Source organism: Excalfactoria chinensis, chromosome 17 (genome assembly GCF_039878825.1).
Source record: "Excalfactoria chinensis isolate bCotChi1 chromosome 17, bCotChi1.hap2, whole genome shotgun sequence".
Taxonomy (NCBI): domain Eukaryota; kingdom Metazoa; phylum Chordata; class Aves; order Galliformes; family Phasianidae; genus Excalfactoria; species Excalfactoria chinensis.
In genome coordinates this window covers 9,440,803-9,451,826 of record NC_092841.1, presented here as the reverse complement: position 1 = coordinate 9,451,826, position 11,024 = coordinate 9,440,803, and the positions used below count along the sequence as shown (strand labels likewise).

The 11,024-nt window shown below is 61.8% G+C and overlaps 1 protein-coding gene across 3 annotated transcripts; it reads right to left on the bottom strand.

Moving 5' to 3' along the window:
* Window positions 1-604: 604 nt before the first annotated feature.
* RAB37 (RAB37, member RAS oncogene family) lies at window positions 605-10,429 on the bottom strand. 3 transcript variants are annotated; one of them, XM_072352188.1, is made up of 9 exons: window positions 9,931-10,429; window positions 6,702-6,812; window positions 2,928-2,969; window positions 2,754-2,820; window positions 2,620-2,672; window positions 2,443-2,508; window positions 1,796-1,852; window positions 1,610-1,686; window positions 605-1,542 (listed from the first exon to the last, which is right to left on the bottom strand). In XM_072352188.1, the coding sequence occupies exons 1-9, from the start codon at window positions 9,988-9,990 to the stop codon at window positions 1,437-1,439; spliced, it is 639 nt and encodes a 212-aa protein (XP_072208289.1). In that variant the 5' UTR covers window positions 9,991-10,429; the 3' UTR covers window positions 605-1,436. The 3 variants fall into 3 exon arrangements, with proteins under 3 accessions (XP_072208289.1, XP_072208287.1, XP_072208288.1); XM_072352186.1 differs by lacking the exon at window positions 9,931-10,429 and adding an exon at window positions 7,179-7,345 and having other exon boundaries at window positions 811-1,542; XM_072352187.1 differs by lacking the exons at window positions 6,702-6,812; window positions 9,931-10,429 and adding exons at window positions 3,894-4,004; window positions 4,651-4,971 and having other exon boundaries at window positions 815-1,542.
* Window positions 10,430-11,024: the final 595 nt, after the last annotated feature.

The window sequence follows — 11,024 nt, the reverse complement described above, 5'->3', positions numbered from 1 at the left end:
GGGATGAGCGGGTCAGCTGCCGCCTGCACTCGGCTGAGCATCGCCCGCTGCTCCGCTGCTGCTCAGCCCTGAGAAACGCAGCCGAGAGAAATCCCACGGCGGCAGCAGACGCCTGCGGAGAAAAGCAGCGCGAGTCCGCGGCACCGCGCAGCCGTCAGCCCGGAGCGGCCCCAACAGAGTGATCCTCCCCGCGGTTCCTGTTTGGGAGGGGAGGGAGGCTGCGCTTTTGGGGAGCGCTCCTCTCGTTCAGGAAACAAACCCCGGCCCCGATAGCGGTGGTTGTAGCGTGGGGCTGCGATAAGAAACGAACGCAGCGCAAGAGGAAACATACGGCGCTGCTTTTGCGTCCCCTTCCGACTCCATCTGCGCCCAGCGGAGCGCGGCCGAGTCCCGGCGGGGCCCCGCGCGGCTCCTGGGCGCTGGGAGAGCCCGGCCGGGGGGTGGGAAACAGCGCGGAGCCAACGGCTGCTTGTGCTGGAGATCTCCGGCATTTTTTGCAGACATCAGCCGAGAGGCAGCAGCGATGCCATTGGTGGGAAGACGGAGTTATTTGGGGAATGCTGGACTCCGCACCATGAGAACAGCAGGGGAGGAGGTTGGTTTTAATTTAACAGGCCGTGTTTATTCTTCCCCTCTCACCTTTGGACTGTCTGAAATGTGCGGCCCGAGCGCTGGGAGGAGGAGGGGGCTGCGGGCTCTTCCCCCACCGCATGCCCCACATCCCACTCCCTGCTGTGCTGTTCGGCCTCCCACGTGGAGGGCCCGGGGCAGGGATTTCTCACACAGAGAAAAAAAAAAAACAGGCAGATGCAAAGCCTTGAAAACATCCAGCTTTAATCTGTACACTCGCAAAGAGAGACCCGAGGGGAGCGCAAAGGTGAAGGGGGCTCTGGGGAAGGGAGGGTCCTCGTGGGGAAGGATGTGACCAATCGACCCCAAGTGCATCAGAGCTGTGACCTCTGCAGCTGCCCTCGGCATCCTGAGCAGCACACCCAAATATTCCCCATCTCCATGCCCCGTGCAGCGCTGTGCCCGAGGGTGCAATGCCGTGGGCCACTTCAGCCCCATGGGCCACTTCAGCCCCATCCGCAGCCTGCCTGATGGGTTTGTCTGGCACGACTGGAAAGAAAAAAGCTTTTCCCTCAAAGGGAAGTAAATAACAATAGAAAAGCTTCCAATTTCTGCAGCTGCAGGAGGGGGAAAACAAAGCTTTTCCAAAGTGCTGCGTGTACTGGAAGTGCCCTCGGCGGTCACTGGGTGCTCCGGGGGTGTCTGTATGTGCTGATCCTGGCACAGCCCCGCAGGGCAGTGGGATCCAGCCCTGCTCAGAGCCCTGCAGGAACAGAGCCTTGACCCTCTGCTCCATCACGGGCAGGATTCGGCCCTGATCCTCCCAGCCCACCGTGCCCAGGGCAGCCGCTCCGTGCCCATCCCCATCAAAGGAAGGCACAGCAGCCAGATCTCTTCTGCTGCGCCTCAATGTAGTCATGGATCTGGAAGCGTGGCTCCTCTGGCAGCTGCACCGCTCTCTGCTTCAGCTCCCTGGGGACAGTGGGGACGTGTCACCCCTCAGGGACACCCCCCGCACTGCATCCCACCCAGCACTCACCGGGCAATGGCCAGGAAGGCCAGTTCCACATTCATGCCAGTCTTGGCGCTCGTCTCCATGAAGGGCACCCCATATTCCTGCAAGGGCAGCACAGGCCCATTAGAGACCAGCCCCAAAACAGCCAGGGCTTGGAGCACATGGAGTGCAGTAAGGAACGTGGCTGGATTAGGTTCAGGTGCAACTCACCCTGGCCAGTGAGGCTCCATCCTCTGTCCTCACCATCCTCTCAGTGTTCACATCGGCCTGCAAGAGAGGGACAGCATCAGCACTGTGCCTTGTCCAGCATGGGAGGTGTGGGGGCTTCCAGGAACTCCAGGAGCTGGATTCAGTGAGGCAGGAACACGCAGCGCCTGGAGGAGAATGCAGAGCTCATTGAACACCTGACACCTGTTGGTATCTGGGATAGGGAACATTCAGTACCCAGGAGGACATCTGGTACCCAGCATCAGGGGGCAGCCCGTACCCAGGAGAAAACCCAACTCCCAGTTGGAATTTGGATATGCAGAAGCATTTGAGACCCCAGGAGACAATGTGGGACATGGCTGGGCATCTGAGATCTGGGGACGTGCATCCAGGAACCAGCTGGACAACCTGTACAACAGCACCTCAGACTGGGAGCATCCATACTGGGAACATCCCACACCCGGCACTCAGCCCCGTGCTGCCCTCCACTGGCTGCTGGGCACACGGCCTCCTTCAGCCCCCAGAACTTTGGGGTCACCTCCGTGCCTGGGAAAGCCCGGCAGGGAACCCCAGAGCCCTGTCCAGTCATGGAGGCGGCACGTCGGGGAAGGGATGGTGGGGGGTGAGGCAAGACCTGGCCGTGCGTGCACCTTATTGCCCAGCAGCATGATGACCACGTCCTTCTGGGCGTACTCGTGGATCTCCGTCAGCCAGGCCTGTGGGGACAGCAAGAACTGCACTGAGGTGGCGCCTTTGCCCCGCACAGTCCAGATGTCCCCAACGGGGACAGACACTCGTGACCCATGTCAGGCAGTGGGGACACTCACACGGATGTTGTCGAAGGACACTTTGCTGGTGATGTCGTAAAGCAGGAGCAGGGCTGGAAGGGAAGGGGCAGAGGGCACGGATGCCGCAGGGCAGCGCACGTATGAGGCTCAGCCCCCGCCGACCCCAAACCCACCTTGGGCATCCCTGTAGTAGGCGTGGGTCACACTGCGGAACCGCTCCTGTCCTGCCGTGTCCCAGATCTGCCGGGAGATGGCCTCGGTGAGGGCGGGACGGGACGTCCCACGGCTCGGCCCGGTGCTGTCTGGGCAGCGCGGCTGGGAATTGCTCATCCGCTCCCAAAACTCACCTGCAGCTTCACCTTCACCCCATCCACTGCCACTACCTTGTTCTGTAGGAGAGAAGGACGGGAGCCCGTCAGCACGGTGTGCATCCTGGAGACGGAGCTGCCCAGTGCAGGGCTCTGCATTCTCGGTCCCCCTGCTCAGGGCTGCCCAGCTTGCTTCAGATGTTGCTCATCTCCCAGGAGCTCCCGGTTCCACTGGTGGACCAGCTAATGACACTGCAAAGCCCAGGCACGCCGACTGCAAAGCACCAGCCCCACACCTGCAGCCCTCGCCACAGCTGTGGGAAGCCCTGCAAGGGCTGGGCAAGTGGGAGGTCCTGCATGAACTGCATACAAATGTGGACTTATTTGTATGCTTGCTTGCTCTTACAATGGTTGCCCAACATAAATCTTTGCTCACGTAGCACTGTGCCCTGGGAGCTGCTCCTGCCCCAAACCCCGTTCCCACCACCCCCAGCACTGGGGTGAGAGCCTTTGGGCAGTGAGTGGGGAAGGTGGCTCTGGAGGTGAAGCAGTTGCAGCTGTGAATGCAGAAGCACGAGGATTTCCCTCTAGAGGCTGGTGTAAGGGAAAAGACAGCTTGCCCAAAGGGTTCTCTCAGGATCTTTTTCGAGGGATAAAGATGTGGATAAAAAATTTGGTTGCCCGGAACTGTTTGAAGTGGAAATTCAGGCAAGAAGGGGATGGCAGCAGTTGAGGGATAGCACAGAAAATGTGATGAGAGGAATCCAAAAGTGCCTCGGGAGGCTGGAAGCTGCTGATGGGCAGCGTGCCGCGTTTCCTTCCTTTGGCAGCGGCTGAGCAGGACGGGCTGTGAGGCGGCCCTACAGCCAACCCCGGCGTCACGGGGGGGAGGGGAGGTTGGATGGGGTCTGATGGCCTCAGCAAGCGGGATCTGCCGAGCATGACATCTCAGCAGGGAATTCTGGCACACACATCCAGAACCGGGGCAGGCTGCCACGCTCTCACCCGGAAATCTATGCCCACGGTGGCTAAGAACGTCCCGGAGAGAAAGGCTCCGTCTTTGAACTGGAGCAGGAAGCAGGTTTTCCCCACGCCCGAGTCTCCGAGTAACATCACCTGCAAGATGGGCGCGGGGAGAGGTGTCAGCAGGGCCGCCCCACTGCCCCTGCATCCCTCTGTCCCCAGGGCACATCCTTCTGTAGGGCACATCCTTCCGTAGGCATCCAGCGGTGCAGCCCCGCGGTGCATCCCGAGGGAGAGGAGCAGAGAGTGGAGAGGGGAAGGGATTTGGTGGGGATGCAGCACCAAGGAGTGCCTCCCGCCCATCTTTGGAGCACCTCCAGCCTTGAACTGGCCACGGGTACGGGGCTACGTGGGGCAGCCCCATGCCCCACAATAGGTGCACACAGCCCAGGAGCTGGTGCATTGCTTGGACAAACCTTGCTGGATTCCCAGGGCCCTGCCTGACACAAACACCAAAGCAAACAGGGCGCCTTGTCCCCTCCTGCAAAGCAAACAGGCCCCAGGCAGGCACTGCCTCACTCCATTCCAGCCCAGTCCTACACACTGCCCCGATTTCGTACTCCCCTCTGTGCTCATCCACTGCAGCTCTTTCCCACACGGCAGTGAGATGCTGCTGCTCTTGCAAAGTGAGCCCCTGCCACTCCTCCCCCCCTCCTGTCCCTGCTCCTCCCCAGTGCAGTGACATGAAGCGGATGACCCCAGGTTTCCTCCCAGCCTCCATTCCCTCATTGTCCCCCACCTTGCCGGCCAGCTCATAGTCCTGCAGGGAAGCAGGGGGGGTCCCGTTGCTCCCCGCTCCGCTCATGGTGTGTCCGAGCGGAGCTGCGGAGTCCCGGCCCTCCCTCCTCCTCCTCCTCTTCCTCCTCTTCCTCGTCTTCCTCCTCCTCGGGCAGCCCCTCCCGCCGTGCTGCTCCCCGGTCCTGTTACCGCCCCACGCGGGATGAGGAAGAGGAGGTGCAGCCGGATCCCTGCCCCCAGAGAGCACATGGGGAGAAGGGACCGCTCACTCCCAGCTGAGCAGCCACCAGCCCCACAGGGATGCTTCAGCATCAGAGGGGGCTGCGGCTTGCAGGGTACGGGCTCCCCCTGCTCACCCCAAAGCCCACCCCGAGGATGGGGACACTCCAGCACTGCGCCCCCCCCCGCCTTAGCCCCGAGGCGCAGAGGAAGCCAGCAGAGGCCGTTAGCAGGAAGCCACAGGCTGCGGCGAGATGCTGCGCCTGTGTCTTGCACAAGATGGGTGTCGAGGTCCCTGTCCCCCTGCGGGACGCTCAGGCAGCCCCCAGCGTCCTCCACGGCCCTTTGGGTCACCTTCACCTCATGCACAATCTGGGAAAAGCCCAAGTGTGGGAATGGAAGAGATCCCGCAGGGATGGCCGGGCACGGTGCATTACCTGAATATCTCCGTAAAGCCCCATCCGACCGCACGTGTTGGGGCTGCCGGGGCACGGCAGGCAGCGCCCATCGAGGAGCCCTCAGCCCCTCCGACTGATTTATCCCAGGACCAGCAGCCCATCTCCAAACAGTCCTTCCGACCCCACAGCGCGCCGATCCCAGCGCTGATCCATTGGCCCCACCGGGATCAGACGCTCCGTGTGAGCCCACGGAGCAGCGTCCCCACAGCGCTCCCCCGGCCCGGGGCGGGCACTGCGCGGGGGGTCCGATGGCGGAGATACGCCCACAGCAGCAGCACCTCCTGCTGCAGCCAACCCTGCCTCTGCCCCTCGGGAAACGCCGAGAGATGGAACCTGTATTTCCAGTCTCGTAACTGCTCGGGCCGAGCGGGGGGACTTGTAAGTTCTGTGCGCTGTGTGGGCAGGGGGCTGCCCGGAGCTGAGGCGCGTGGAGCTGCACTGCAGATGAGGGGTCCGGCACCGCGCAGGGCTCACCCAGCATCCCCACATAGCGGCTTACACCAGGCTGCGGCTGGGACTGGGGGCAGGGAACGGGACTGCGTGCAGCAGGGCTGGACTCAGAGGGTCACAGAATTGTAGGGGTCGGAGGGGACCCCTAGAGATCATCGGGCTGCTTTTGGGGAGCACCACGTTCCTCTAGAAGCACTGCTGTGAGCCGAGCTGGCTGCGTGCTGCTGGAGCTGCCGCTCTCAGAGTGTCCCAAGCAAGGACTGAGAGCCCAGCGGAGCAGCACTGTGTGTGCTGATGTGTTTTGTGGGACAAATGAAGTGGGGAGGTCAGCTGAGCCCCTCTGCCTCCCGGGGGCACGGCCTCACGTCTATCCCTGCTTCCTTGGCCTGAGCAAGAGAGCCAACCTGCCTTGCCACGTGGGGCTGCACACGAGGTCCTGAACGTGGGCCTCTGTTCCCCAGGACTGGAGCCGTGTGCCAGCCCTGCTGCCAGCCCCGCGGCAGCACTGCAAATAGCTCTGGATGGCGGCTGAGTGTGTTTGCCAGCACTGCTGCCATCTGCCTGAGCTTCCAAGGGCCTGGAGCTGCACACCAGAGCATGGCCAGCTGCTGAGGGACCACTCTGTGAGCAGCTGTCCGGGAGCAATGGGCACGGCACCATGGAAGCAATGGGCACGGCACCATGGAAGCAATGGGCACGGCACCACTGGAAGCAATGGGCATGGCAGCACAGTGGGTTTCACAGCATGAAGCCTCCCTCCACCCCCAGCAGCCCCCAGCGCAGCTCCCTGCAGCACGCAGCTGACTGAGCTCTGCTCACAGTCACACAACCCCCCGCAGTTCTCCACGCATCACTGACCCCAGTGGAGCCATTCCCTGAAGGCACACGGTGTTACTCAGCCCCACACCGACGGTTTGGTCCTTACCGTAAACCCGATGCCCACAGTGGCAGAGAAGGAGCCTGGAATGAACTTGCCCTGGTCAAACTGGACCAGCAGAGACGTCTTCCCCACACCGCTGTCTCCAACCAGGATGGTCTGCGAGAGATCAACAAAGTGGCATCAGCACATCGGGATGGAGGGTGTCCCAGCCCCGGGGCACAGCACGTGGCTGAGCCGCAGCGTTTGGAGAGGAGGAAATGGGAACATGTTTCAGGGGCTGCAGCAGATGCGGTGGGGGCGGCAGGGAGCAGCCCGGCCCTGGAAGAGCCGCCGAGCCGCCAGCAGCCCCGCCGAGCCGCAGATTGTTCCCACAGGCTGCTTGCTGGGTGCTGCACTGCGGCCAGATGGCTCATCCCGCTGCGCCCTGTCCTTTGCCGTCTCCTTCAGCCCCACCGCCCACCTGGAGAGGGACCCCCCATCACTCTGAGTGCCTGCAATGCATGAACTCTGCCCCGGGCTGACCTCCGGGCTCTGTACGTGGGAGAGGAAATTCGGTCCGCACAGCCCTGCCGAGAAAGGAGGAATCTGGCGGAGCTGGACCGGGTCCAGCATGATTTAATCAAGAGAGCGTCTCCTCCGGCTGCTGCACACAACAGCCGCTGCGTGTTGTCAAAGCGCGGAGCCTTTCTGGGGCAGGGCTGCCCTCACGCTGCATTAACGCTGTGCCACCGCAACGCTCTCATTGGCGGCGCTGCATTTGAAGCAACGTGACAGAGTCGCAGGGCCCCTCTGCCCCCCCGTCCCATCGTGCAAACCCCCACAGCTCTCCTGCAAGGGGCAGAGCTGTTGTCAGACGGCTGTGCAGACGGCAGAGCAGGGCACTGCTATCACCTCCCGAGCTGCCGCTCCGCATCCCAGACAGCCCCTGCTCCCACCAGCCCTGCCCTTTCCTTTCTGTTCAGTGCCTGCCCACATTACCCCCAATCCCAGGCCTGAGGGACACCAGCAGTGTGAACACAAACGCCTCCCACCCTTCTCTGCCAGACCTGGGTGTTGCTTGCAAAGCTGTGCATGCAGACGTTCCCATCCTTTCAGGAAACCGAGGCACTTTGAGCAATTTCCCAGGGACACGAGGAAAAACAAACACTCTGCTGGCAGACTTCTTGCTCAGAAGTGGACTTGGCCCCATCCTTTGGGATGTGGGTGTTCCCACAGCTGCAGCCATGCATCCACTGTGCTCCAAATGAGCCGTGCCAGGCAAACTGACCTCACAGCCCCACTCCATCCTGGCTCAGCCCCTCATCCCTGCTCTGGACAACCCCTCAGAGGAGCAGCATCCCACCCGAGGCCCACAGCAGTGAATGCACATGGTGCTCCTCTGCCTGTGCTCGTAGTTAGTGAGCAAAGAAGATATTCCGGGTCAAAGCGCCTGGAGAAGAGAGGTCTTACACGGCTGTCAAGGCAGCTTAGAGAGGTGCAGTTCCAGTGCCAGCCGAGTGGTATGAGACCGGGACAGAGCATGCACGTGGCTTTAGATTGCTCTTTCAGTTCAGTTTGGAGCTTAAGCATGCAGTGGCCAGAGAGCACAGGGAGGGAACAGTACTCTCCGTGGCCCATTACCTGCTCTGTATACAGAATGCAGGCAGCTCCTCAGGGCAGCTGGGGTGCTGCCTCAAGCCTGTGCTGTGCAGGGAGCTGCACCCCAACTTGCCTGGATGGTGCCACACCACATCTGTGCCCTCTTTACACGGGTTTGGTCCAGAGCCCAGGACCCTCTCCCAGCTCCAGCTGAGGCAGCATCCCAAGATGTGAGCTGTAGGGCTGCACATCAGACCAAAGCTGGCCTGGAGCATCTCTGCTCCCAACCCCCCTACAGCACCATGGATCACATCTCCATCCCTGTTGCCTGTTCCAAATGAGCGTATCCAAGCACCCTGTGGAAGGTAGAAGGATTTGGCAATGGATCAAAGCACCCAAATGCAGAATCTGTCATTTTGTGAATAATAAACGTGGTCTGGAACAGCCCAGAACAAACCTTTGTTAGCCCTGTTTTGATTTCTTCCTGGTCTGTTTCCTCCCCAGACCCAGAGTGAGCTACCAACCAGAAATCAGTTAACCTTTGTTTCTAGAATGAGCTCTCTCTTTTCAGCACACTTGGAATGTGATTCCTTGGTCAGAAACTGTATCTGCTGAGGTATTTGCTGCCTCACATCCCAGGAGCAAGAGGAGACTTGCTTCTGCATGACAAGCAATCTAGTCAGCAGTGGCAGCAAAATCCCAAGGGAAACAGCAGACAGTGTGGGGCTGGACGGTTATTTGCCCAGGCAGCTCCTCCGCCTGGAAACTCATTTCCAACAGGGTTGACTCTGCAGCGGCTCCATGTTGGAGAGGAGAGAGTTAAGAGTTTGCAAAGAATTGGAGTTTCTTGAGTCATCCCTGGAGGCACGTCCTATGTTCGGGTGCACAACAGAACTGAGTGTGGTAGTAATTGGTATTTCCCTGCTAATCAAGGGCTGGGCGTTTTGCCCCGAGTAAAGTAGGATGTAAAATAGGCAGATCTGAGATTCGACTGAGCTCCTCCCTTTGCTCCAGCTCCCAGGAGGTGCCCGTGCCTGCACAGTCACACTCGGGACTGCAGAGAAGGACAGACAGGAAGAGATGCGAGGATCCGGCAGAGATCAGCATCTCCCACATTTCCTGGAGCTGCAGCGCAGTGCCAGGGCAGGGAGTGGATGCTGTGCTCCAGCAAAGCTTTCTGCAGACCCTGAGGCGCACCCCGGCTTTGCAGGGACAGCAGCAACTCCAGTCATCCACCACGCAACGTGGAGTTATGAAACAGTCCCAGACTCCGCGGCAAACAACGATTTTAAAGCAAGGAGAGGAGCGGACATTTCCTGGCACTCCTGGCGGGGAGCCCCGGGGTGCAGCTCCCTCCGAGCAGCGGGAGCAGCCGGGCGGCTCTGCGGGCTGTGCCGCGGGGTTGGCCCCTTCCCAACGTTTCCTCTCGTTCCGTTTTGCAAGAACAGCGCCCAGCCTGCAGCCGCCCCCCATCCACCGCCCCCCACAGCCACCCCACTTCGGGTCTGAGCGGAGCGGGGCGGCGGATGGACCCCACGGGGAAAAGAGGAGCGAGAGCGAGAAGCGGGACGGACTTTGCCCGAGAAGTTGAAGCAGTCCCCAGCCCCGGCAATGACTCTCACACCTCCCCAACGTACCCCCCCCCCACCACCACCACCCCGCGCACTTGGCCGCTCCTCCGAGCACGCAGCCCTACCTTGTGCAGCAGCGCCTCGTTGTAGCCAGTGCCCGCCGAGCCTGCGGCGCGGGGCTCCATGGCCGGGCTGCATGGGCCGGCTGCGGCCGCCGGGGGGGCGGGGGGGGGCGGGCGGGTCCGGGATGCGCCGCTCCCTGCAGCACCGCGGACAGCGGCAGCGCCGCCTGCAGCACCGCGAGCAGCGCCCGGATCCGACCCGCTCCGCTCAGCGCGGTGCCGCCCGGCACGGCCCGGCTCGGATCGCTGCAGCCGCTCCTTGGAGCACTGCCCGGCTCCTCGCCGCTGCCGTGCCCGCCCTGCCCGCCGCGCCCCCCGGTTCCGGGGGAGGGGAGGAGGCAGTCCGGCCCGGTACTGGGAGGGCCGTGGGGTCGCCCCTCGGCTCGGGCAGCTCCCGCACAAGCGCCGGTCCCTCTCTCGTCCTCCTCCCACCTCCGCCGGCGGTTAAATTGCGCCCTGCCCCGCAGAGCCCGGGGCTCCCAGCCCGAGGGCACGGCCGTCTCTCACCCTCGTACCGGGAAACGCTGCTCTTCTTCCCCGCCCCCTCCGCGGGAGTTGCCCACGGGGTGCGGGCAGGGCCGGGCAGCTCCGGGCAGAGATGCTTCCTGCTGCTCCGATCAATCGCTGAGCTGAGAGAACGAGGCCAGCTCCGCTGTGCCGGTCGAGCCGCGCTTCGTGCGCAGCTCACCCGCTCTCGGTCAGGGAGACCCGAGCTGCACGGGGCTTCTCCGTCTGACACCTCTCCAGCCATCAACCCACGCTGCCATCAGCAGCGCACAGCTGTGGGTCACCTGGGTGGTGGCTGGAGCTTGGCAGACTATTTCAGCTGCTTGGCAGCCCCAGGGCTGTGCGGTGCCTGGCCGTCCCAGCAGCTTCCCTTTGAAAACATCGCATTCGAAAAGCAGAGGTAGGAATTTGCTTGGAGAAAAAAAAATAATACAAACACCAAAACCAACTCAAATCAAGTTAAGGAACAAGAGGGGATCTGTACCTCGACCCGGAGGTGAAAGTATCTAATTGACATCCTCTTACTGACAGCTCTCATTAGAACAGTCTGCTGCTTCTGATGAGACTGGAAACAAACAAAGCTCTGCTGG

Bases quoted from the DNA above. Each gene is read 5' to 3' on its own strand.
- RAB37 (XM_072352186.1), bottom strand. From the start codon at position 7,268: ATGCTGGACCCGGTCCAGCTCCGCCAGATTCCTCCTTTCTCGGCAGGG. The intron at 6,813-7,178 runs GTCAGCCCGGGG...GATCTCTCGCAG, and splicing joins CCCACGTACAGAGCCCGGAG to ACCATCCTGGTTGGAGACAG. The intron at 2,673-2,753 runs GTGGGTTTGGGG...CTTCCCTTCCAG, and splicing joins CTACTACAGGGATGCCCAAG to CCCTGCTCCTGCTTTACGAC.